We start from the raw sequence: 27,862 nt of genomic DNA on the forward strand, positions 1-27,862 counted from the left end.
GCTCTGGAACCACCTGGGGCCGAGTGTAACCTCTCCGACCTCTTCCCTGTAAAGTGGGGATAATGCTGCCTTGAAGTGCAGGGATCTTGTGATGGTTAAATCAAATGTCTGTGGAACACTCAGTATAGTACCCACAATAAACGATAAACTCAGTGGAAAGAAAATAGTGAAAAAGAAAAGAGCCCCCAAACGCACAAATCTAGGCTCCAATCCTGCCGTGGTTGTTCCTTCCTGGCCGAGTGACCTCGGGCAGATCATTACATTTTTGGTCTCAGCTTCCTCATCCATAAAATGAGGATAATGTTCCATACACTGGAGGGCTCTTCAGGACTATACGTAACACAGCCAGCTGCCTCACCCATGCTCATGTTCCTTTCCCTCCTTACTAACAGGACCCTATCATTCAAGGCATCGATGCGCCTAGCTAAAAATCCACACTTTTCAAAGTCTCCCGGGTCGCTAGAGGTGGCCAGGGAGACATGAGCAGAAGATCAGTGCGTCTGGGGAAATTCTCAGTTCGGAGGCATTCCCTCTTCGCATACTTCCCCCTTTCCTCCTCCTCCCTGCCTAGAATACAGCCATGATGGCTAGAACGCTAGCAGCTATTTTGGACCATTAGGCAACCCATGGAAATGGGAGCCACGATCTAAACATTGTGAAGCGGAAAGGCAGAAGGAACACAGACCCTTCGGTGGCTCTGGAGCTATGTGCCAGCACTGCCTATTTCTGGACTGTCTTAACTGAGAGAAAAAAAATAAACCTTTAAAACAAACCTAGTCAGTATTATTTGGATACACTGTTACGTGTGAGTAAAGCAAGTCCTGATGGAATTCTGTACGGTACGAGCCCCATGCCTGGCACACGCTGGGGTTCAACAAAGGGTGGCCGTTACCATTCTCTCCCAGGCCTCGTTCCGAATTAATCAGTAACCTCTCTGTGCTTCAGCGTCTCCACCTGTGGGGCTAACGTTAACCATGCCCGTGCAGACGGATTGTCATGGGCTAGTAAATGTACGAATAATCATACAGTATTGTTAGAAGCAGCCCGTCATAAGCCACCCCACCCGGCCAAACAAATGAGCCCCACTTTTGTCAGGAAAAGAAACCCAGCGACCAGTCGGGCACCACCACCAGCCGTGTCCTTGCTGCTACACTGGCCTCGATGACATTTTTCATTTTCTTTGTGTCAGCTGTAGAAACAAGACCCAGTGGAGGAGCCCCTGTGCTGCACCCAAAGGAAAATATCTCTGACCACATTCACAACCACAGCTGAAGTTCTGCCCCAGGTTCACATGACACTCTGCCCGTGCCACCCCTCGGATGAGCTAGAGACCAAGAAGGTGTCAGCCGGCAACAGAGTGGAGACAAACACACATCTCCTCCTTCCCACAGCGGGTGCCGCAAAACACGCACTGCTGGAAATTCCCAGAAGGGGCTGCAGGAGGCTTCCGGGACAAAAATTAGCGTCCCTTTCGATTTGGGTTGAATGCCATCTTCCAAAAAGAGTAAACAGAAGAGAGCCCTCCTGATACTTCCTGGGAAATTAGTATAAATGACATGTGGGCTGTTTGTAACACGCGATTTAGCACAGTAGCCAGGCCCTTACGTTGTAACCCAGCTGGGAGAGCTACCAGGAGGCAAGGCCTAAGCATGCCCTACGGTTACCTGACGAGCAGCGGCTGCCTGGCCGACACAGGTCAGAGCAAAAGCGTCCTCACTGACTCAGGGACACTCTCCAGGAGTCCGGAGTCTCCTGGCTGGAGCCCCCAGATGTGACTCCAGCGGCCCCCAGCAGCCTTACCTGCGTGGTGCACAGATGCAGCAGTGTCTGCACTGAGTGGAGCGGGGGAGCAGGCGGCGGGCTGCCACCTGCCGCCCCAGAGCTGGAGGAACCAATGGTAATGAGTGAGGCAGCAGGAGGTGGGTTGTGATTGGCTGAGAGGTAGGGGCTTGAGGGGCCACTACGTCCACCACAGGACGCACTGCAAAACAGCACACGGTCACTTCCTTCAGGACACGCTGCTCGCCCCCCGCCCAGCACCACCTCCCCACCCAGACTACGCGCTTAAAGGAGGTGGATGGAGAGAGGGCACGACAGCTGGGAAGCGGAGGGGCCCAGCCCAGCTTGAGCGGGGCCCCAGGCAGCACGCAGGCCTCTGACCCCACAGAGGGAAGGCGCGGGGAGGAGGAGAGATGAAGAGCAACAGGAAGGAGGGAGCGGAGCGCACGGGTGGAGTGGGGCTGGGGGAGGGGAAGACGGGCGGCAGAGGCAGCGCGCTGGAAAGAAGAACTCCAACACCCCCAACAAAGTCACGCAACCCCAGCTGCTTCCCAGAGACAGAAGCAACACTGCGAAAGCTAAAGTGAGCCCGAGAATCTGCAGAGGGTTTGGAGCAGAGACTCAGGATTAAAGAGTAGAGAAGAGGACAGAGGCCAAAACGCCTTGGGAGGATTTCAAGGTTTAGGTCTAGCAAGTAATACTGTACAGGCAACAGAGGACAGCTTTCCCCTGTCTCAGCTGAAGACAGGTAGGAACCATCTCAACTGCGGCAAAAAATTATTTGGATTAGAATTTTTTAAAAAACTTTTTGACTATAATAGTAATGAAACACTTGAGGCGGGGGTGACCCAAAAAAGCCAGGAAGACTTCTTCGACAAAAGATGCATTTTACTGGGCTGTTATAAAAGGAATTTCTGCCTAAAAAATAAGGAGACTGAAAATGGAAAGTTTCTGAGGTTTGGCATAGTCCAAGAATGACAAATGTCTATCCACACTTTCTGTTTGAAACAGTGATTGTATATGATTCTTTCCTTGTGAAAGATCATAAAATAAGATTTGTAAAATAAAAAAGTGCTTTAGGATTACAGAAGAAAAGCTTTGGAAGTCCAAGGTATAGAGCAAGCTGTAGAAATTTTCTCAAACATGCTCACATAATTAAGCACGCTTCCCACCCTAAAGAGAAGTGTCCCCTCTCCTCTGTTCACCATGATTATGCCAAACGACATCTATGAAACCAAACACTACTCACTCCATCCATCTGCTGATGACTTGGATCCAGAAAGCCACCAACCCTACCACAAAATAACACCAGGCCTGAACATTAAAGATGAAGATGAAGATGCCCCCTTCATCTTTCCTAAGTTCTAGAACATTCTTTTCTTAGAGAAGTTTTCTTGGTCCTGGTTTCAGCTTGGATCCAGCTATAAGGAGTAATAAGTTATCTATTCAGACTAAGGCCTCACCCTCGAAGACAAACAGGCAACAGCCTCATTAAAGCCAAAAACACTGAGGCTGTAGGACGAAGCTTCAGTGGCATCAATGAATTGTACTTGCTCCCTTTCAAAGTTGAGCCCTCTCTTACAGGACGTATCTGCAGAACTGAAGGGCGTTAAAAGGTGACAGTGGCTGTTTGATTTATGGCACAGTCCCCACATTCCAACATTAACTGGTTGACGAGATTATTCCTATCAAGTGAAAATAGGTTTTGATCCCAAACACACAGTCTGTGGCCAAAGCCTGTGCCTAGGGTAGCCAAGAATCACCTAAAAACCTACTGATGAAAGCTGTGGCATGATGAGGCAGTTGGAGGGGTGTGGTTGAGAGAGTACAAGTGAAGAAAGAACTCAGAGGAAGCAATGAGAACCAGATTCCTCCACATCAGCAGCGAAGTTCAAATGGAAATATTAATTGAGTGCGTCTTGTAGCTTAATGGCTCTGGCAAAGGTGCCTTGCTTGCTGGCTGGTACATGGCAAAGAAGATAACTGCAGAAAGGGGTATACAGATGAGAAAAGGGGAAGGAAACCCAGGTACCTTCTCTGCACCAGACTTGCGAGTTTCATATCTTGATGGATCTGAGGGCCATTAAAGTCATAAGAAAAAAAAAAACAACTCAAGTCCCTAAATTAACAGGCTTCAATATGAAATTTTTTTTTAATGCAATTAACATCTGTCCCCATCCTGCCCCCGCTACACCCTACAGGCCCCTCCCTGCCTCCCCCCAAAGCGTGACTTGAGCTGAGGAAGGAGAGCTGGCTACCGGGCAAGGGCGACTTAAATTCAGTCCTGCTCAGAGTCTACCCAAAGTCATATCTGGCTGAAGATTTTACAGGACTGAAAGGACGGAGTATATATTCAGATCTGTCTGTGGGGAGAACTTGGAATTAGCTTACTCTGATTCAGTTAGGGAAAGAAATTAACTTTGATTTAAAATTACTTAAGATGTCACTCCCAAAAAATCTAAAAGCAATTCAGTTCTTGATTCGTTTCTGTCGTGCTAACTGGGTATAAAAAGGCATGCAATTTACTGCCCATCTGCCCACGGCCAGAGTGAAGGAAACCACCTCCCAGCCTTGGAGCCTGGTACCTTTTCAGGTAGGTTGTCACGTAGGTGGAAGGGGCGGCCATCTGCAGAGATTCGCTCCCCTCCGCTCCGTCCCTCCGCAGCTGGCGGGCGGGGGGGCCACTCCGCACCAGGTGAGCAGCCGACTCTCTGTGGATGCAGGACGGACACAAAACAAAACACTGGCCCCGCCCTCTGTCCAGGGCACGGCATAAACTGGGAGGGGGGGCCGGGCAGGCGGAGCGCATGTGGCTGCAGAGACAGCAATGGGGCCCTTTTCAAGAGATAGGTGTTCATACACCTGTCTCCCCGCACAGACGGGGGACTGGTTAAGGCTTCGTGTCTGCCTCCTTTTAGCAACTTCAAAGCCAACCCATCTCAGTAGGTACCAACTGCTTGTGGTGCAGATCTGGAGCCCTTTCGTAAGGAGGGGCCACTTCGTTCCTCAGTTAGAAAGCCTGGCAGGGCCGCTCAAAGTAAGCAGAGGCGGGACGGGGGAGGCAGAGAGGACGTGCGCGCAAGTGAAGGAGCCTCCTCAGCTTCCTACACGGGCGACGGCCAGGAGCGGCCCTGGCACCTCTTCCTAACCACAGCTGGTATACCCGGGGAGGTCCCCCAGGGCAGTCCTTCCGAAGCTTTAACGCACCTTTCAACCACTGAGGGGACTTTGTGCAAGCGCCCATCTACTTCAGCAGGTCTGGGCGGGACTGAGACTCTGCATTGCTAACGGGCTTCCAGTGGCCCCGGTGCTGCTGGCTGGAGGACCGCACCTTGAGAAGCAAGGCTCTAGCCCAGGCTCTGCTCTGAGATGCAGCGATACCTCAACATTCCCATATTCATTTTAACTGATGAGGAAGACTTTACTTACAAATTAGAAGTTGATCAATTCAATTAAATAACCACATTTTTAGTGTTCCCCAGGGGACAGGCCCTGTCCTGGCACGAGGAGCGCCTGAGCCTCCGGTGGACACAGACCCCACGTGCACAGAGCCAGCTGTGGACTAAAGCGAACCCACATGGGAGGGTCGAGCTGACGGCCCAGCACCGGCAAGGCGCGGACGGAGGGCTAGGGCTCCGGGGTGGGAGGGCAGCCGTGGGGCCCCGGTGCGGAGTACCTGTTCTCCTTCTCCTCCAGGTCGCTGGCGGCGCTCAGCCTCCGCGGCCCCAGTGCGCTGAAAGAGCTTCTGCTTTCTCGCTCCTGTAAAATCAAAACAAGGAACGCACAGGGAAGGCAGAGTTCTGACACAGAGGAAAACATTTTGGGTAAAAAAGCAGAACTTAATATACCTATATAATCTTACTTCCAGATTCAATACCAATTTCAGTTTGAGTGGTATTAAAAAAGGTTAGCATTCAAAGGCTCATTCCCAACTCTCCTCCATTAAAAACCAACATGTAGGGAAATAGTTCTCATGGGAAAAGCCAGGGCCATCAAACAGGAAAGAGCAGCACCAGTCACACCAAGCAGCAGCCCTGCAGAGACAGGGAGCTTCTGAAAAGCCAGACAGCAACTGCACTCTCAGGTTCTTTTCCTCGAAATGCAGCCTCAGGTACAAATGGGCCCCAGAGCTAATCCAGCCCACACACCTCGGGCCCGAGTGTCTCCGGAAACCCAGGACCGAGCGAGGGGTCTGTGGTTAAAGGAGACCCAGCCCCAGAGAGGTGCACCAAGCGAGCCCTGTGAACTCTGGAACCAGAGTAAAGACACAGAAACGTGCTCCTTCTGGATGAACAGTAGATGAGAAGGCAGCCGGATCATACATCAATTAATGAAAAAATGAGACGCTAAAATTTGTTTTTCTAAGTGCTACTCTGCCTGAGCCTCATCAGGACTGAAAGCCCAAGCAAGGAACTCTGCTTCTAAACATAAAAAGAATAAATACTGTTACTGGTTCAGAGGGACCTTTTAGGCCGTATCCAAATCTTCATGCTTCTGACCCACTTTTTTGCCCCAGGTAAGGAGGGTAAGGAAGAATGAGCAGAAGGTATATGCCAAAAGGAAAAGGGGTCTCTTTCTTTCTTGGCCAAGCAAGTAATAGCAAGCAAAGAGCTACATGATTAATCAACGTGCCTGTCTCCTTTTAAAGACTCTGTACTTCCAGAATCAAATTAGGGACTAGAAAATGTTTTCCTTTGTTCCCGAGGTTGCACTGTCACAGAGGGAAACTGCACCTTTTCTCTGGTGTCCAGCACAGTGGAGATGCGGGGGCTGGAGGCCGAGCGGTGGATGGACGCGCCCCGGTCCCGCAGGGCCTCCCTGGACCTGGCCGCCTCGCCCAGCACGTTCTGGCTGCCGGTCTTCCTGAGGCCCAGCCTCCACGAAGACGGAGACTCATCTCTGGGCTCTTCCGGCTTGTTGAAAAGGCCGGAGAACTACGAGGGACGAAGCAAAGGAAAGGAAGGTCCTGTTGGGTCTTTCCGTCCCCAGCTGAGCTCCGTGGGGCGATGTGGGGCGGAGCAGGGAGAAGCACGCGGCAGGCCAGGCCCGCGCAGGGCTCCCTTTCTCTTGGGCCAGAGACAGCCTAAGAAGTTCCCACCTGGCAGAGCTGCTCGAGGAGTACGACAGCAGGCTGAGTGCTGACCCAGGCCTGGTGACACGCCCCCTCCTGTCCGCTGTGTGCCTGGGGACAGGACACCTCACCTCTCCAGGCCTCAACGTGCCCATCTGCAACCCTGGCAAAGAGCTTACCCCTCTTATAACACGTGGACACTGGGAAACACAGGGCAGGCCAAGGTGTCGCTATGTTTCAAGGTCCTGTGATGAGACTGCGGCAAGCTGATGGAAGGTAACATGCACACAGATGCTAAAGGCCACTCCACTCAAATTCTAACTGCTTATTTCAAGACAATGGTTTACTTGACCAAGGGCAGCAGTTCTAAGCATTTCAGATTTCAGCGAGCAGCAAAATTAAAAAAGAAAAAAAAAATGGTACAAATCACAGAGTTGCCAGTTTTTAAATTTTGCCAGAACAGCTTTCAGAAATGGATTACCATTTCCGGTACCATCATTTCATTAAAAAAAAGAGAGAGAGAGAAGTAATTTTAACATTAGAAAAGAAAGCTTCATGGAAAGCTTCCATTGTCCTTAACCATCTCATCCTGCTATAAACCACAGAAAACATCACAGACTAGTGTCAGCCTGAAGACCAGGCTGGGGCACATCTGGTCTACAGACCATTAGCCGTGGGCCTCTTCCTGGGCCGTGGGGGGCTCTGCTAGAAGCGTCGGTCTTTCTCCAGAACCAGGCCACCTCTACCCTCTGGCATAGTGAAAACGCAATAGAAATGTAAAACCATGCTTAGATTTTTCTCTTTTACCCGATCATCTGAATGGATATATTTACATACTCCTTCCAGCTTCAGAGAATCAATCCTGTCAGCTCTTTATAAGCCACCCTGGTTCTGAGGGGAGAAATGTCTTTCCCAGCATTCTTTTAGCAAAGTAGAATAAGTATGGGTGTGCGTTTGTATCTTTTTTAATTTAGGACTTTTCCTCTTAAAAAAGCAGGCGATTTAGTCACGCGCAAAGCAGGGGGAGTGCGCAGGACTGAGACACTGGACGCTCCCAGGAGCCAGCGCGCAGCTGAGCCTCTGCTGCCTCGTCTCCACAAGGACACCAGAATGCCACCTGCACATTCACGAGGCTCTGGGAAGATCAGTAAGTTAGCATCTGCAGAAGTACAGAGCTGTCCAAGAGCTGCACTCCAAAGAGCTCGGGCCCGTTCTCCTCAACATCAATCCCACACGCTGAGGAGCCGCGGCATCACCGGCGAGGAGCCGGCAGCTTCTGAGCGGCCTGGGGAGGCTGCCGGAGGCACTCACGTATTTCAACAAGTGCTTTCAACCTCTGCTCTCCACTCATCATCGACTATAAGGACTTAACTCAGGAAAGTAAAATGGAACACGAGAAGTAAAAAAAGAAGAGCAGTCATCAGAACAATCGAGGCTGGATGCTGGCTATCTTCCCAGCCCAACTGAGCTTCACATACGCTCTCCTCAACTTCAGATACGAAGAAAATAGGCAACTGACAACACTTCCTTGGTCCCAGTTTACTAGGGCCTGTGTCATCTAAACACACTGTAGCCAAATTTGTTTGGTGATGGCTTTATACTTTTTTAAAATATACTGTGGGCAAAGTCATGGACACAAACATTGTGTCCACTCCTCCAAATCCACGTACTGAAGCCATAACCCCCAGTGTGATTATACTTGGAGACCAGGTGGTTGTCTGAGAGCCAGGAAGAGCGCCCTCACCATGAACTGAACCCGCCAGCACCTTGATCTTGGAGTTCCAGCCTCCAGACCGTAAGACATAAGTTTCTATTTAAAGCCACCCTGTTTGTGGTATTTTGTTATGGCAGCTGAGCTGACTAAGGCAGGAATATAAAGATGTGGTACATATATACAACAGAGTATTATTACTCAGCCATAAAAAAGAGTGAAATCATGCCATTTGCAGCAACATGGATGGACCCAGAGAGATTATCATACTAAGTGAAGTGAGTCAGACAGAGAAAGACAAATACCATATGATATCACTCATATGTGGAATCTAAAAAAAAGGATACAAATGAGCTTATTTATGAAACAGAAATAGACTCACAGACATAGAAGACAAACTTATGGTTACCAAAGGGGAAAGGGGGGGGGAAAATTAGGAGTTTGGGATTAACAGATACACACCACTATATACAAAATAGATAAACAACATGGACCTACTGTACCGTACAGCATAGGGAACTCTACTAAGTACTTTGTAATAACCTATAAAGGAAAAAAAATGTGAAAAAAAAAGACATATATGTATGTATAACCAAATCACTTTGCTGTATACCTGAAACTAACCCAACATCGTAAATCAACTATACTCAATTTAAAGAAAAAAAAAAAAAAGCATGAATGTACCTTTAGGGCCTTTCTAACTGTACGTTACTGCAATAGTGGGAAATATCCAAACTAATTCCAAACTACTCACTCTCCTGGCTGAAGAGGTGGAGGAGATGATCTGCGCTGGTGCTGGTGTCTGCTCTGCGGCACTACTCTTGCTTTCAGAGTTGGAACGGTTGACGATGGCTCCCGGCTTTTTATCTGTTATTTAAGACAAGAGAAGCAACAAGTACAAGTATGAGAACCTTATCTGTGTGTATGTGTACTTTTCGGCTAACAGAAAGGGTTTACCCATTATCAAAACAGATCATTAGGGCCATGTAATGCTTGGATTCAAACTACTATGAAACCTCTGGCAACCACTGTCTCTTATAAGAAAACAGACTCAAGTGGAATTCCTGTCTTGACAGGTGCCAATTCTAATCCCCACATGTATAGCTGACACTATATGTCACATATAAAATTCATCAGTAAGTACACAGTAAGAATCTACTCTGTTTGGAGGGTTGGGCAGGAAAAGCCAGAGAAAGTATAAGATAGAACTTGCTTTCTAGGCAGTTACAAAAAGAAGAGCCGTAAGATGTAAAATAATCATGGTAACAACACAAGGTCAAAGACGTCCGGTGCTGAACTGGTTGATTTAAATCAGCAAGTACTCCGGGGGTTCAGAGCAGAGACAGATCGTCTGAGAGAGGGAACGTAGGGAAGACACCGTGGGGGAAGCCGGAGGGCACAGAGCAGCAGGAAGAAGGGCCGGGAAGTCACAACACCCACGTCCGCTGGTCAGGAAAGAGGCAGCCACCAAGTGACAAGGGCTCTTGGGGTCACAACAGGAAATAAAGCCAGAGGGTCGTGTAGGACACTGTGGTGACATAAGCGGGAGGGGTCCCTCACGGGGCGCTGACAGAAGTCCCGTCTGCCTGCATCCAGCGGCTGCTGGGCCTCTGGTCCCTGGACTCCAGAAACACAGCCCCAGGGTAACCCACTCATGAACTACGGGACAGTTTCAAGCCACATCCTAGATGTGGGACACTGGGCAAGTTACTTAGCATATTTGAACTTCTATTTTCTCACTGATAAATCAGGAACTCAAATTCTTGTCTTGTGAGTTGCTGTACAGATTAGAGATAAAATGTTTTAAAATTGCATAACTCAATATTAAGTCCCTAGAAAACAGTTTATTATTATTAACGTCACTGTCTTTGTGGCTACTGTGAATACTCAGAGCAGTCTTTGAATACAGTCGGAACGTCTCTACCCCCAGGAAATGGACCTCACTGCCAAACCTCACTGACACTGTCACAGGCTGACTCCTGGTGAGTCCACACCCTGTGTAGTACCCCTCATACTGACTCCGGGCTTGGCCGTGTGACTTCCTGTGGCCCCTGGGACATCAGCAAACGGGACACAGCAGAGGCCTGGAGAGTGCGTGTGCGCGGAGCTCGCCCCCTCTGATGATGGCTGGAATTCAGCTGCCGTGTGAAGCAGAGGCTGGCCTGCCTGATGACAAGAGACACACGGCCCACTTACCCCAGACGTCCTGGCAAGCCACCAGGAAGGGAGAAGGCCACCCCTCAGCCACGCACCAACTCGCCACACGGACAACAGAGAAGCTGCCCCGGCAGGGCCCTTCCCAAACTACCAACCTGTGACGCTGGGTGCGTACGAAGAGTTGTGCTACCTGCCACTAAGTTTCGGGATGGATTGTTATGCAGCAGTAGATAAGTAACACGTCAAATAAGTAAGAGAAAGGGAAAAACAAATCCAAGTCAAACTGCTTACATTTACCTCAAGATATAATTAACATTCCTTACAACTACGTTTGTATGTAACACACATGGAAACTGTCAGTTTATGAGGCTGTACCTCTGGAGGTTTAAAAAGAGGAGACATGCACTCAACAAGGGCCTGCTCAGTGTGCGCACGCGCGCCAGGCAGCACCTGGAGGTTCAGGCACCACCCGCTCCCCACGCCCCCGCCAGGCTGTGCCGAGCACCTGCCCTGCACAAGGCCCGGCGCTGGGCACCAGGAAGGACGCGAAGGTCAGCAGGACAGACGCTGTGTCCCAGCGCCCCCGCAGCTCGCTGGTGGGGAGAGCAGAGCAGACGAAGAGGAGAACCGAGGTTAACACGAATGCTAAGTAGTCCAAGCAACACAAAGGCTCCAACCACAGCTACAGGAGTCAGAAGAGGGGAGGAAACCTTGTAGCTGTGACGACAGGGCTTCACAAAGGACGCTGCTTTGAGCCGGGCTCTGAGTCAGGAGTAAAATGTCCACAGACAGAAGTGCGCAGGGAAGCCCACGGCCGCCGCCAGCTTCTGAGACTGACCCGCTGGAGCCTCGGTCTCCTCCTCGCTCCTGCTCGGCCTTCCTGACGCAGAAACATACATCCTCTGGGGCCACCCCTACTCCACCGACTCCATCTCACCTCCCAGACCCCGTATGTAGCTCTTTTCTGACGACCCCTCCCCTGGGGAGATCCTGCCCTTGCCCCCAGCGTGAGCTTTCTGCCCCTGCTACTCCGAGGAGCCCAGATCAAAGTCGGGGGCTCGGGCACTCCGCCCACAGCTGTGAGCCCCAAGTCACCTCACCTGCGGTGTCACTTTCCCGTTCTAAAAAGTGGAGGCAATAATACATCACCTCAGAGTGTGGGTGTGAGGATTAAATAAAAATCTGTTAAGTGTGTCGCAAATTCAAAAGCTGTATATAGAGACTACCCTGGTGGCACAGTGGATAAGACTCTGCACTCCCAATGCAGGGGGTCCAGGTTCAATCCCCGGTCAGGGAACTAGATCCCGCATGCTGCAACTAAGACTTCACATGCCACAGCCCGTGTGCTGCAACTAAGGAGCCCGCCCACCACAACCAAGACATGGCGCAACCAAATAAATAAATAAATAAATAAGCACTGCATAAATGTGAAGCGTTACTATGTTCTGTGAGAACCGTCCCATGTGTAGATGTATTTCTGATATATTCGTGGGAGGAGGTGAGCTCTGTGTCTTTCTATTCCGCCTCCTTGATCTCCACCCTAAAATGTCACAATAAACCCCCAAATTCAATGCAGTGTTTTGGACTAGTGAACACCATTGGCTGCATTTCTCTCTCTCACGTGACATGGGCTTTATTCACGTACACGCCTTCCTATCCCCCTACATCCCCGAGATACATTCAACAAAACGTTCAGTGGATGTGGCTGCCCGTCACGTGCCAGGTGCAGTGCTGAGACCTGGGAGTGACACGCTTGGAATTCCCAGCCCAAGGGCGCTGCAACCGAGAGGAATGAGCAGTGCTGGGGGCCACACGGCGGGGAGAGCACAGGGAGGGGTCCCTCCTCTGCAGGTTCCTGCACAGGAAAAACCTAGAGAAGGACTCTTCAATCTGGCAGACCCTACAGCTTCTGACGGAAATCATGCAATAAACATCTGATGGCCAGGAACAAGTTCTACAACACGAATAACTGTTCAGGGGTAGAACACTCAGGCTTGTCTGGGAACTCCAGCGATCCAGCTTGGATAGCACACATCCGCACTTACAGACAACACTGGAAAGGTCAGCTGGAGCTAGACTATGAGAGGTCTTGAAGGCCGGGCCACAGGGCTTGGGACTTACTCTGCAGGCAGAGTCAGGAAGGTGGTCATGGAAGGTTTCTGAACAGGAGTGCAGCATCATCAAGGGGTGCGGGGTGTTTCACCCCAATAGCAACGTGGAGCTGGGCTGCAGGGGACAAGAGACCTGAGGCCTGGGGACACATCGTGGGTAATTTCAGTAGCCCAGGCAGTGCCCTCCCACTCCGCCAACACCTTGGTAGCTAACACAGTGATCCGGCACAGAACAAGTCTAGATGCTCATTCCAGACAATACTGGAAGCCTAAGACATGTAAGCCCTCAGTACACAATACAAATGTTACAAAGAGGAACACATGCAGATTTTGACAGACACTACACTGGCATTTCCAGAGCCAGCTGTGCCTGCTTAGGAACAGCAATTCAAGACTCAGTGAACAAAAGGTCGTCTCCTCCACTACAGACCTAGCTGGGACCGTCTGTTCTACACAAGCAAAGGGTCTCTAACTTCCTCTGAGAGACGGAGACGCGGACAAAGGCAGTGCTCTCCTGCAACTGAGAGAAACCCCGTCAGTGAAGGCAGACCCACTTTACAAGAGCTGGGGCCCAGCAACCGAAAGAGCTGAGCATCTTCGTGATGGGCAGCCGGCGAGGGCAGAGTCAGAGGGAAACACAGACTTTACTATTGACATAAACTGAATGTGGACTCTTCCCTCTAACTTGGTCCTCTCACTGAAGACACTGCATCTTCTCGTGGACACCAGTCTGAAGAAATAACATGCCGGTGACTGCAGGACATGGGCAGGTGAAATCTGAGTTTATCACGAGCTCCCAGTTACCCACGAGGACTACTCTGCGGCAGGGGAACCTCTACTCAGCAAAGCCCCATGTGTCTCTTTCCTAAGTGTTTGCCTTACTGTGTATCAAAACCCCAGGCTAATGTATAGCCTGGCACTCTGACCATGCCCAGCACCCAACTCTCACCGCTGGGGTTCCTGTCTCGCCATATAACAAACTTAAGGAACTCCATATGATGTATATCATCAATGAGAGTCATAAGGGTAAATATGATTTTGTTCCTTCTTCAATCCCCAAATCAGGAATTGAAGGAGCTCCACATAATGGGAAGGAAAAAGAAAAAGACTTGGAGGTTCTGTTTAGGGAATTGCTTCCACCTGAGGGCCCTGGCATCACCTGCCTTGTGACAAGCAGTGACCCCCCGTGCTCTGCAGACAGAGGGTCTCGGCATCACCCGCCTCCTTCTCGGTTTCTGACTCAGAAGCCTCATCTTCACCTTCGTCCTCGTCTGAGCTGGAGCTGCTGGATTCTTTGTTTTCATCCTCCATTTCTTGGGGCTTCGGTGCCTCCTCCTCATAGAGCATCTTCTCTTTGCTAAATTAAAGACGACAATTTGAGCGCAATTCAGAAAGGACACACCATTTCCTACGCTCACTGGGGATCCGGTATGAGAAGGACAAGCCTATGAAGCTCTGTGTGGAAGCAGTAAAAGAGATATATTCAAATCCTCCTTTACATCCGTATTCTTCTGAATCCTGGGTTTTCTGCTGACTAAGGGTTGGTATTGGATTTGAGAGTGTGATAGGAGAAAATCCAGCCCGTTTAACACACAGGAACAGGAGGGCTATGCATCTTCATGATGAGTGAGCAGGTAAATATTTTTAAAAATCATTTAAAAAATGTTTACTGAGTGCTTCTCACACGCCAGGACCATGCCAGGCGACAGTATGGTGTAAACAGAACAGACACGGCCCCTGACCTCAGGCCTTCTAGGTAGGGAAGCAGTTGGGACTAAGAACCCTTCAGCTGGGAAAAAAGCAATGCACACAGTCTCCGTTAATTCACAAATTTAAAACACGCCCACCCACTCTCAGTGTCCCCCCCCACAAGTCAATGCCACTCACCTCCTTGCCCCTCAAACATTCCCACGTGTTTAAAGATCATTTGGCTACAAACACGGGGTCTCTTCACTGGATAAATTCTCGAGCTAAACGTGTCACACTCAGCAGGGCTCATCACATTTCTCAAACCCAAATATCTTACTTCTTAAAGAGTCTACCGTGCAACTTGCTGTTCAGATCCGACTCAATGAGCTTATTCCGTGTCTCTTTTTCACTTCGAAGCTGGAAATTGAGAAAACAGAAAAAAGGGAAGACGTTGACTATTGGTAAAAAATCAGCAGCCACGAGAAAAACTAAAATGGCCCTGTTACTGGACCAACACCAAAGGGGGGGGAGAGGACTGGGGAGAAGGGAGACACATCAGCTGTGTGCTGCGTCTCCTTGGAATATAATGACAGAGGAAGATCCTCATTCAATAAGAGGAAATCCACGGCGTTAGAGCTTCAATGAAAACTGCCCCATCAAATATCCAAACCCAATCGTCCCAAAAAACCTAGGTGTAAAGGATAAAACGCCAGAAGTACCTCTGAAAGAACTCTCCATCATCCGTATACTGAATTACGTTGGCAACGGTTCTAAAGAAGAAGCAGGTGCCAAATGGGAAATAAGCCCTTGGAAAAAACTGTCCGGTACTTGCTCTAGACAAAATGTACTTAAATCCCTGGACCCCAAAGTTATGCAGGGGGCAAAGGCAGGCACCATTCCCGGTAGCATAGAAATGTTATTTAGTGAGGATATTACTCATGTACAAAGACCGAACCATGCTGGGTAAAGGATACACGAGAACTCTCTACTATTTCCACAACGTCTTTGTAAGCTTCCAAATTATTTCAGAATAAAAAATTTAAAAAACAACAAACACCTAACCATGCAAATGATCATCTTATATTAGGAAGGCTGCTGCTGCTCAGAAATCGGTTCCAGCTGCTCATCAGAGGGGACAACTGAACCGCAAGCTGCGTCTGCGCTCTGGGTCTGCAGCTTTCCCAGCCAGCCCTGAAGAAATGAGCGTCTCCACTTCCCAGTCCAGACGGTGCTGAGCACAGGGGAGGGCAGGACAGCTGATCTGTCCCGTTACTGAATCACACGGGTCTTTCATTCAGAACTGCTCTCAGCTTCTCACATTCTCCTGAACTCGAGCTCATGTGCCCTGAGCCACAGCCCACGCAAAGGAAAACACAAGGAAAGCTAGCGATTTTTTTCTGTCCTACTCTGCTTAAACAGGAGATTCTCAAGCCCCTAATGTGACTGACTTTATCCTCCTCACCTAACTCCTCCTCTCTCTTTCAGGTAGAGTGTGACTCACTCCCTGTTCACTCGAGTATTGGCAGGGTTTTCCACCCTGCAGTCTGGACGTGGGTACCATGCTTACATGGTCCTCCTGTGCTGCACGAAGCAGAAGGGCACAGACAACCAAACCATCAAAGATCTAGAAGAAGAGGGAGAAGAGGACTGAATTTTGGATATTTGATGAACAGAATAAATCTGAATCACTGACCAAGCACTGTCCAATGCCAAATGTTTTCGTTTTTGTGGGTTTGTTTGCTTTTTAAGAAATATATCCCTCCCTGTAATCAATTTTCTTTCAACAAAGACGTCCTTTCAGTCAATAAGGAAAAGTTATGAGGTGTCCTCTACCCCTATTTGCAAAAACTTCTGACTTGAACACACCACGCTCATTTTCTAGAGCTTGAGGGTAACTAGAGTCGTTGTCGCCATCATGTTTGCCTTTCAGCTGCTTGAAGGCTCTAAGATAATGAGGAGATAACAAGCGAACTTTAGCAACAACAGTTTCTGGGATATTTTCTTCTAACAGACTCTGCGGATATTCCTGGAGGGAACCACTGCCATTGCTGGAATGCAGGGACGTCCAACTCCACTCTCAGCGGACAAACTACAGCTGGTGTGGCCTGTGGCGTGGACTGTCCACCCAGACTCACCACGCTCTGCTTCTTCTGCAGCATCTCCAGGTGCTCCACGAGGCCCTCGTCAGCCACATCAAACGGCGTCTGGCCCTGGCAGAGAAAAGGGGCGCCATGACCAATCGGAAGCAGACGCAGCGGTCACGGGACTTTATCAGAGAACTAGTGGATGTCCACTGTATGCCTCTGACTCCAGTGACAGCTGCTTCACTGACTAGTCTACTCGACGCCGTGGTAATACCTTCATCTATCCCAGAGGAAACACAACAAGAAACAGCAAACCCTAAAATACACGGCTTTATATTTTGTAAAGCTGTATGGAGGAAATCACCACATTATTTCTAATGTTTATTGCCTCTTGGCAAATGATCAACTGAAATCTCTACTTGTACCTATTCTAAAATACTCTTAATTGCTATGATAAATTCAACAAAGGGCTCTTAGAAGCCTCAGAAGGAGGTCCAGGGCACGGGTGCACTAAAGACTAAGTCCCAGGAATCATCTCCCTGTAAGTGAGAGAAGGGTTGTCTCTTAGGAAACAGCGCAGTTAAGGACCCTAACCCATAATGCGAGAATGAACCCTGGGTCAGGAGAGATGGGAGGTAGATAAGAACATCTACTAAGTAAAACGCCATGTCTCTGGATTCCTAGAAAACCAGCAGATATAGGGATAAGTTGCAGGACTTCTGTATCGCTTCAAGCGCGGCTGAAGAAGACTTTCAGCCAAACTGCAGGATCTCATCATTACAACGTTTTTTAACAACTGGATGTGACTAGGGCTCAGCTATTAAGTCTTTGAATTAAAACCAAAGTATTTCATAGTTCACCACAGATAGTGGCCTTGGGCTTCCCCACTGCTCATTTCTGCTAAGGGGAAAATTCTTTTTTTTTTTTTTCCTGTGTGTTTGCTTTAGGGGCTTCAGCATAAACAGAAGCAGCAGAGCGGCTCAGTGGAGCTTTATGTTACAAAGCCAACGTATCTGCGTGGATAACGGGGCAGGAAGAAGAACTACAGCTACCAGGGATACCCAAGCCTGGACAGCAAGCCTGGTCACTTAGCAGGGACTTGAAGCCTTTTGTTCCCGAGCCCCGATAGAGGGTGACGCTCACTAACCAGTTTGCTCCTGACGTCCATGTCACAGAGGGCTTCTGCCAGGATGGAGCACGCCTCCTTCACCCCCCAGTGTGCGGCGGCATGGAGCGGGGTCCAGCCGTCGCGGTCCTGGACATTGAGCTCATAGCCAGCCTGAGTCAAAAGTCTGAGGAGAAACCCCAAACCAGCCATTACGTGCTCGGTGGCAGAGCTCTGTGCCACACCAGCGGCCACCCAGCTGGCATTTCAGGCCCTGCCCTGCGCCGCCACCCGGCCGCTACGGCCCAGCTTGGCGCCAGCTACTGCCTGAGAGCCGCCACGGGTAAGCTTCAACCACCCTCGGCCAGAGGCCGCGGTGCTCCGTGGCACACCCATGTCCCACCACGCAGGCACCTGAGGCCAGCCAGCGCCTAGCTCAGCTCCGTCAGGGGGTGCTGTCAGCTTTCCAGCGCAGGAAGCGGCTGTCGGACACCTGATTCTCTCACTCTCTCACTAACTCTCTGGCTGGTCTTCCCCGGACACCACGCTCACACCTCCGACTCCACGGGAGTACGTGCAGGGGCCGCTCGCTAACGCTAAGGCTACAGCCCAGCTGTGTGCGTGGAAGACAGCGTGACTCTTGAGGCCCTGGCAGCACCGGGTGGACACAGGCAGCCTACATCGTGGGACTCCAGACGCCGTCCAAGAAACGAGCACGTGAACATGCTGCCAGGCAGAAAGGTGCACCGACACTCACCACACAGACTAGGAAGCTCGTACCGGGTGGAACACGGGGCAGTGAGAGCATCTGGCGACAAGACACATGCGGTACCACCAGCAGCCCAGGTACTGGGCAAGCCCAGGAGCAGAGCCACACAAAGCGGGGAAGGATGTAAAGGGAAAGGGGAACAGGCAGAGAAGAGCCCAGATTCCTCGTGTACGTGTGACCTCCTACTCCAGCTGGATGCTGCACACTCGAGACCTGTGTCATTAATCTAACGAGTCAAAGAGGACCAAAAGGATGGCGAGTCTGCTCTGTGCTGTGTGTCACCAGAAGGCGAGGTGCCAGGGGTGCTAACGATGAACTGTGGAGCTGGAGGCGGCCACGCAAGGTCCCCTTAGGCCAGTCCAGCTCAACTCTGCCTCGCATCAGACCCGTCAGGAGAAGCTAGAGGGCGGTGTGGTGGGAGGAGGGAGGGGAAGAGTACCAGCAAACACAGAAGGAGAGACTGCGTGGCCCAGGAGGGAAGCAGCAAAGAAACGCAGCACAGCTGAAGACCTAATCCATCCCGCGTCCAAACCAACTCCTCTTCTCCCGGTCTGTGCAGCCCAGACCACGTGCGTGGACGTTACCTGAGGACCTCAGAGTAGCCCTTGGCGGCAGCCACGTGGAGGGCAGTGGCCCCTGAGCGCGCCTGCCTCACATCCTGTATCTTCCCGCTGTTGAGCCACTGGCGGGCGTCCTGCAGCATCTGCTGTTCCTCTGCCTTCCTCGACTGCTCGAGATCGACCCCTGCAGAAACCAGATCCAGAGAGCCCGCACCATCAAAGGTCCCTTAGATTCAAAATACGTCCTAAATACAACCACTAACGGCAGTTTAGCCATCAAGTGGGGTCGTCTTCAGATTTCTCTTCATTTAGAAGAGTCATGACATTTACAGACTCATCAGTAGTTTTATTAGGGTTAAATCACCAGGTTCAATAGTACTTGATGGCAGATCCATTGAGGGACCATACTTAACAGTGTTTTCAATTTTAAGAACATAAAAACCAAAGGGAATATTATTTTATATTATAGCATTTGTACAAGGTACACATTTCAAAGTCCTTTTACATGTTATACCATTTTAGCTTCCCCACAATCCTCTGAGGTAAATATAATAGATACTGCTATCCCCACTTAACAGATGAGGAAATAAACATACAAAGGTCACGTGCCACACTCAAGGCCACAGAACACATCAGAGCTGTCACCAGAACGCTGATATCCTAGGTCCCCGTCTTCTCCTCTTTTCCACTCACTACACCTTAGGATTGGTATCAAAAATCTTAGTTTCAGGTATAATATACTTTAAAAAATTAACTACCTCTGAAGTTCATTTCCCTGCGTAGGGAAATACACTGACTGAAGCTATATGCCCTAGAGCCGAGGAGTAGGTGATGCACAGTGAAACTTCCAAGGGAATGTGGATTTTGTTTCCCTTTAAAACATTATGGAGGAAATCCCAGGGTGCCTCCCTTTAGCCAACAACTCTCTAACCTCTGTGTCAGTGAAAAGGAGCTGGGGTGGGGTATTCCCTGTTGCATAAAATAATGACCTGTTCCTAGGACAAACACACCCGCCCAAGGAGTCTCACACCCATTGGCAGGCTTTACCTGTGCAGGGTCTGCTCCCCTCCCTCTCAGTTCTTGAATGGGACCCTGGGAACTACCTGAGGATTATCTGTCTGATTTGAGGAGATGGATGGGGGGAAAAAGTAACTGATTTATTTTATTTCTCCTTTTTTTTTTTTTACAGCTTTATTGAGATTTAATTGACATATAACTTCGTATAAGTTAAAGGTGTACAACACCTATATACTGCATGATTACCACAGCAGTTATTAAATACCTCCATCACCTCACATAATTACCATTTCTTTTTTGTGGTGAGAACATTTAAGATCTCTTAGCAACTTTCCAGTATATAATACAGTATTGTTAACTATGGTCACCTGCTGTACATTAGATGCCCAGAACGTGTCCATCTTCTAACTGGAAGTTTGTGCCCTTTGACCAACATCTCCCCCACTCCCCAGCCCTTGCAAACCACCTTTCTGCTGTTTCTATGAGTTCTGCATTTTTAGATTCCACATACCAGCAATATCATACAGTTATCTGTCTTTCTCTGTCTGACTTATTTCACTTAGCATGATGCCCTCAAGGTCCATGCATGTTATCATATATGGCAGGACTTCCTTCTTTCTTGTGGCTGAATACTATTCTATTAGCTACAGTATAAATAGATATATATACACATACCACGTCTTCTTCATCCATTCATGCATACACTGACACTCAGGTTGTTTCCTATCTCGGCTACTGTGAATGCTGCTGCATTGAACACGGCAGTGCAGATATCTCTTTGAAATTCTGATTTCATTTCCTTTGAATATACACTCAGAAGTGGAAATGCTGGATCATATGGTAGTTCTATTTTTAATTTTTTAAGGACCCTCCATACAGTTTTCCACAGTGGCTGCACCGATTTACATTCCCACCAGCAGTGTGGGAGGGCTCCCTTTTCTCCACACTCTCGCCAACGCTTGTTATTTCTTGTCTTTTTTTTTTTTTTTTTTTTTGCGGTATGCGGGCCTCTGGCTGCTGTGGCCTCTCCCGTTGCGGAGCACAGGCTCCGGACGCGCAGGCTCAGCGGCCATGGCTCACGGCCCCAGCCGCTCCGCGGCATGTGGGATCCTCCCGGACCGGGGCACGAACCCGTGTCCCCTGCATTGGCAGGTGGACTCTCAACCACTGCGCCAGCAGGGAAGCCCTATTCCTTGTCTTTCTGATAATAGCCATTCTGACAGGTGTGAGGTGATAGCTCAATAAGGTTTTGAGTTGGACTTCTCTGATGATTAGTGATGTTGAGCATCTTTTCATGTGCCTGTTGGCCATTAAATGTATGTCTTCTTTGGAAAAATTTCTATTCAGCTCTTCTGCTTTTTTAATTGGATTGTTTGTTTTTTTGCTATTGAGTTGTATGAGTTCCCTATATATTTTGGATATTGACCTCTTATCAGATATGTGACTTGCAAATATTTTCTCCCATTCCATAGGTTGCCTTTTCATTGTGTTGATTGTTCCTTTTGCTGTGCAGAAGTTTTTAGTTTGATGTAGAGCCACTTATTTATTTTTGCTTTTGTTCCTTGTGCTTTTGGTGTAATATCCAAAAAAATCATTGTCAAGACCAACGTCAAGAAGGTTTTCTCATAGGAGTTTCATAGTTTCAGGACTTAACTTGACTCCATTTTGAGTTAATTTTTGTGAGCGTGAAAATAAGGGTCCAATGTCCTTCTTCTGCATGTGATTATCCAGTTTTCCCAACACCATTTATTGAAGAGACTATCTTTTTCCCATCGAGTCTTCCTGGCTCTCTTGTTCAAATATTAGTTGACCGTATATGTGAGGGCTTGTTTCTGGGCTCTGCAGTCTGTTCCATTGGTCTATGTGTCTACTTTTCTGCCAGTACCATACTGTTTTGATTACTATAGTTTGTAATCAGGAAATGTGACGCCTCCAGCTTTGCCTTCTTTCTTTGGTTATTCAGGGTCTTTTGTGATACCAAGTTTTAGGATTGTTTTTTCTATTTCTGCGAAAAATGCCATAGGAATTTTGATAGAAATTGCATTGAATCTATATACGGCTTTGGGTTGTATGAATGTTTTAACCATATTAATTCTTCCAATCCATGAACATAGGATATCTTTCCATTTGTGTCTTCTTCAGTTTCTTTCATCAGAGTCTTACAGTTTTCAGCATACAGATCTTTCACCTCCTTAAATTTATTCCTAAGTATTTTATTGTTTTTGATGCCATTGTAAATGGGAATATATTTTTTACTTCTTTTTCAGATAGGTTGTCATTATTGTATAGAAACGCAACTGATTTCTGTATACTGATTTTGTATTCTACAACTTTACCAAATTTGTTGATTAATTCTAACAGTGTTTTGTTTGAGTCTTTAGGATTTTCTATACATGAGATCATATCATCTGTAAACAAAGACACCTTTACTCCTTGCTTTCGGATTTGGACGCCTTTTATTTCTTTTTCTTGCCTGGATAGGACTTCCAGTACTATGTTGAATAGGAGTGGTGAGAGTGGGCACCCTTGTCTTATTCCTGATCTTAGAGGAAAAGCTTTCAACCTTTCACCACTGAGTATAATGTTAACTGTGGGCTTGTCGTACATGGCCTTTATTATGTTGAGGGACATGCCTCCTACAATCAGTTTGTTGAGAATTTTTATCACGAAAGGATGTTGTATTTTGTCAAATGCTTTTCCTGCATCTGTTGAGATGATCATATAATTTTTATCTTTCATTCTACTAATTGGTATATCACTTTTATAGATTTGCATATGTTGAGCCATCCTTGCATCCCAGGGATAAATCCCATTTGATCATGGTATGTGATCCTTTTACTGTGCTGCTAAATTCAGGTTGCTAATATTGTGTTGAGAATCTTTGCATCTATATTCATCGGGAATACTGGCCTAGAGTTTTCCTTTCCTGTAGTGTACCTATCTGGCTTTGTTATCAGGGTAATGCTGGTCTTGTAAAAAGAGTTTGAAAGTGTTCTTTCCATTTCAATTTTTGGGGAAGAGTTTGAGAAGGACTGGTATTAATTCTTCTTTAAATGTTTGGTAGTATTCACCAGGGAAACCATCTGGTCCTGGGTTTTTCTTGTTGTTTGATGACTGATTCAATCTCCTTATTTGTTATTGATCCATTCAGATTTTCTATTTCTTCCTGATTCAGTCTTGGTAAGTTGCACATTTCTGAGGATTTACCCGTTTCTTCTAGGTTATCCAATTTGTTTGCACACAATTGTTCACAGTAATCTCTTATGATCCTGTGTATTTCTATGGTATCTGTTGTAATGTCTTCTTCATTCCTCATTTTATTTGAGTCTTCTTTCTTTTTCTTAGTCTAGCTAAAGGTTTGTCAATTTGCTTATTTTTTCAAAAAACATAAAAGCTCTTAGTTTCATTCATATTTTCTATTGTTTTTCTGGTCTCTTATTTCAATTATTTCTGCTCTGATCTTTGTCATTTTCTTCCTTCTGTGAACTTTGGGCTTAACTTGTCCTTCTTTTTCTAGTTCCTAGAGGTGTAAAGTTAGGTTATTTGAGATCTTTCTTTTTTCCTAAAGCATGCATTTATCGCTATAAACTTCCCTCTTAGAACTGCTTTTGCTACCTCCCACAAGTTTTGGTATGTTGTGCTTCATTTTCGTTTGTTTCAAGATATTTTTGGATTTTTCTTTTGGTTTCTTCTTTGACCCACTGGTTGTTCAGTAGCATGCTGTTTAATCTCCACAGTCTGTGAATTTTCCAGTTTTCCTCCTGCTATTGATTTCTAGTTTCATACCACTGTGGTCAGAAAATACACTTGGTATGATTTCTGTCTTCTTAAATTTGCCAAGACGTGTATTGTGGCCTGTCATATGACCTATCCTGGAGAATGTTCTGTGTGCCCTTGGCAAGGATGTTTGTTCTGCTGTTGGATGGAATGTTCTGTATGTCTACTCGGTCCATTTGGTCTAAAGGATAGTTTAAGTCCAGCGTTTCTTTGTTGATTTTCTGCCTGGATGATCTATCCATTGTTGAAAGCAGGATACTATCATTGTATTATTGCCTATTTCCCCCTTCAGCTCTGTCAGTATCTGCTTAATATATTTAGGTGTTCCGATGCTGGGTGCACATGTATTGTATTCACAATTATTACATCCTCTCGATGAACTGAAAGGGGTATAACTGATCTGGAACAGACCAGAATTCCACACACAAAGAGTTAAGAGTGCTGCAAAGGTAAGCATACATATGAATGCCTCTTCTAACAGAGTATACTCCTTAATGGAAGAGTCAGAAATTAAAATCAAAACTACTATTAAAAATCCAGTTTATTTTTAAAAAGTCATTTGTAAATTGTAACACCAATCTGAGGAGATAAGGCTGAGTGGGACTTGATGGTAAATTAGGCATAAAGTTCTTCATTTCAGTAGGACACAAAAACTATACACAGTATTCATACAAGTATTTTCTGCCCTAGAACATCATTATTTTAAGGCAGGGGTCAGCATACTTTCTATTTAAGGCCAGATATTAAATAAATGTTTTCAGCGTTGCAGGCCATTCGGTCTGTCACAGCTATTCAGCTCTGCTGTAGGAGTGCAAATGCAGCTTTGGATAACATGTGAGCAAACGGATATGGCCAGGACTGGCCCTGACTGTTCTAAAGCATCATGTCAGAAAAGGTCACTGGAGAGAAATCTTTTGGACTCAACTGCAGATCGTGGGTAAAGTGGTTTAACAGAAAGACTACACATCACTATAAACCATGTCCACAGAGTTTTGTGGTGGTTCTAGCAAACGCCCTAAGACCTGTCCTCCCTGCTATCTAACGAGTGTTATTTGCTATTTTTTTTAACTAAAAGAACCCAAAGACCTCCAGTAGCAGAATCCTGACCTATTCTCTGAAATGGATTCTTCTGAAAACATAAAATAAGTTCTTTCAGAGTTTATTCTTCTAAGTTAGCTTCCTTACCGTGACAAACTACCAAAATAATTTTCATGATTAGTATGGTTAAAGATCATTTCAGAGGTTGCAATAAATACCTCAACCAGCACCACTTTCAGCTCTCATCAAGAGAAAAGATGCAAAGTCATAAGCAGAGTTTGGCCAGTACTCAAAGGGACACTGTATCTCATCCTTTCTTTAGACTTCACAGTGTGGAGCAAAGTCCACACCGTGTACACAGAGTAAGACACGCTCATGCCCCTCCTCAGTCTAACCTGCATCATCAAACAACAGTCAGGTCGCCTGACTGCACAACGGGTACACAGCCCCAGAATGGCAAAAACAAGGAAGGACTGGCCCTCCTTTTGGCATCTGGCCTATTCTTGTGTGAGTATTAAGAGGGTATGTGATGTGGGTAATGATGACTAACACTGTGCGGGCAGACCCAACCTTCCTGTCGCACTACAGCTCGCGGCGCTGCACAGCAGAGCCTCACCTAGCCCCTAGCTTACCTTGCTTCTTCACTTGCTGCAGAAGAAGGTCCTTCACGGCAGGCTCTTCTGCGAGGTCAGAGGGGGCTTCCCCCTCACTGTTCACAACACCCACGCTGGCTCCGTGGCTAATGAAATACCTGTGCAGACAACACCCGGAATCAGGGTTCTCTCTCCAGTCTAACACCAGCTTACACCCCTATCCCTGGGGCTCAATGCAGAGCACGGCCTCTGTTCTGGAGTTTTTAATGTGGTCCCAGATAAGGTATTCCACTGTTAATTTCTAACTCCACTAGCCTTCGATAATCAGGATCAAAAGCTTCCCTATTTCTTGGTAAGAACAATGCCTACAAGCGGGATTTCCTTCACACTCATGTTCCTAACCCCCACCCTCTCATTCCCAGTGGACAGCAAGAGACTCTCTAAATATCACAAGGAAGACATGCAGCCCTAAAGCTCACCCACCATCCCTGGGGTCCAAACACAGGCTCCCAAAAGGACTTACTGCACCTGTAATATTGAGAATGAGAGTTCCCAGAAGACATGTAAAGAAGTAATTCTCACAGAAACTTTCCCAATGCCACATTAAGAGTATATTAAGTAGTGTTGGGGCATGAAAACAGAAAAATAAAGGATGAATTAAAATTTTCATCAATCTGCCTAAATTACGCCTTCATAGAACTCTCCCTTCAACCAGCCATGTATATGAAATCTACACTCTAAGAAGAAACTAAATTACTGAGGAAACAAATTGTTCTATTCTAAATGATTAAATTCTATATTGAAATATAATACTTGATCCTAAAGAAAAAAGGTCTGACAATTTTAATACCTTACATAGATCCTTTTTGATTTTCAAAGTACTTTCACGTGAAATTATGTAATGAGTCTTAAACAATCTTATGAAGTAGGCAAGGTGGGTACTATTAGGGGGCAAATGGCAGAGGTTATGCCCCAGTCTTCTGAATTCAAGTCTAGTTCACCTTGGCACTAAATCAAGTTACTATTGGACCAGTGAGGATCCCAATTATGCTGGGAGCTCTATCAAATATAAGTATTTAAAGGAGAAAGAAAAACTTTAAATTAAACTTCAACGAATCAACAATTCAGTAAGCATGTACTGGTCCCCTCCTGTGTTTAAAGGTACCGCATTTTAGACACTGTAGAAGATCTTAAGAGGATAATCAATGCATGGCCACTGTATTCAAGGAGGCAGAGGAGAATCAACAAAGATTACATCAAGACCACGTTTTTGCTTTCTCATTGCCTAGTACCTAGTACAAATAGAGCTTCAATAAATGTTTTTAACTTACAGATTGATTCCACATATATGAACTCATCTCATTTTCAGCTTTCTCCATCTTTCCCTCACAGACTCAGACAGACACAAACTCTTTCTCCTCCAAGGCTAACCTGCTCCATGTGTTTTCTTAACTGTACTGAGGCCCGGTCCTCTGTCCATCTGTTGCCCCTCATTTCCCTAATCAAGAGCTCCTCTCTTTTGGTTTCTCCCCTTCACGACAAAGAGGACGTTCAACTACACCTCCCCAACCCTGAAAAATCAAAATGCAAATAATATACACAGTAAGCACTCGATAAATGCTTTCTGGATGGAACTGTACCCTCTGCTCCAATCAAACTCAATGCCTCACTGAACCCAGACACACCCCACTGTCGCCCAGTCTCTCCCACAGATTGAGTAGTTTCTCCCAACTGATGAAACACCCTCCCCTTCTCCTTTCCCTGCTAGAAACTTTTCATATCTTTCAAGGTCCACTGAAAATGCGTTTGCCTGTTCTCACCAACCACACGTTCCCTCTCCTTCCGTGAACTCAGTCCTCCCCAGCACTAAGTCCGCGCTCCTGCCGTGACACACGCGGGTCTCGATGCAGCTGCCCCACCAGGCTGGAAGCTACTTCAGGGCAACAGCTGTGCCCTTCTCATGGCTATCACTGCCATGAGGTCTGACGTGCTCTTTTCTCTCTTGGCAACCCACAAATACTACGTGAAATAAATAAAACATCTTAGCCACTCTGCTCTGACATCCATTCCATTCTTTACTGGATCAGGCACAATGTCACTTGGGCACACAGGCCCCTGCTTTTTCCCTTTTCCGACAAGTTCTTAGACCCATGATCAGGAAGACTCATTTCTAGAAAGTAATCTGGTTCAGAAAGAGATTCTTCTTAAGTAAGGCTACCTTCCTAAACCATTTTAAGGTGAGGAGGAAACAGGAAAAACCTCTCTAGTTTCACACTTTTACCTGAACAAGAACCCATATCAACCTATGAGGTACGATTTTTTAAATTCGTTATTATTTTTTTTATCTTTGGCCGCACCGTGCAGCATGTGGGATCTTAGTTCCCTGACCAGGGATCAAACC

General features: G+C 47.2%; 1 protein-coding gene across 2 annotated transcripts in view; it reads right to left on the reverse strand.

Annotated features, from left to right (window-relative positions):
• Positions 1-27,862, reverse strand: part of PPP1R12B (protein phosphatase 1 regulatory subunit 12B) — a 201,765-nt gene that overhangs the window by 117,640 nt on the left and 56,263 nt on the right. For both annotated transcript variants that reach the window (XM_022561943.3, XM_022561942.3), the window contains exons 3-12: positions 25,501-25,619; positions 19,061-19,220; positions 17,750-17,894; positions 16,654-16,728; positions 14,856-14,935; positions 13,993-14,186; positions 9,316-9,428; positions 6,513-6,713; positions 5,456-5,538; positions 4,365-4,490 (exon numbers count right to left, since the gene is read on the reverse strand). In XM_022561943.3, the coding sequence (XP_022417651.2) occupies positions 4,365-4,490; positions 5,456-5,538; positions 6,513-6,713; positions 9,316-9,428; positions 13,993-14,186; positions 14,856-14,935; positions 16,654-16,728; positions 17,750-17,894; positions 19,061-19,220; positions 25,501-25,619 (1,296 nt within the window). The remainder of the gene's footprint in view (positions 1-4,364; positions 4,491-5,455; positions 5,539-6,512; positions 6,714-9,315; positions 9,429-13,992; positions 14,187-14,855; positions 14,936-16,653; positions 16,729-17,749; positions 17,895-19,060; positions 19,221-25,500; positions 25,620-27,862) is intronic.

This window comes from Delphinapterus leucas, chromosome 1 (genome assembly GCF_059928025.1).
Source record: "Delphinapterus leucas isolate spDelLeu-1000000601 "Yukka" chromosome 1, BTC_Dleu_Yukka2, whole genome shotgun sequence".
In the NCBI taxonomy this organism is placed as follows: Eukaryota; Metazoa; Chordata; class Mammalia; order Artiodactyla; family Monodontidae; genus Delphinapterus; species Delphinapterus leucas.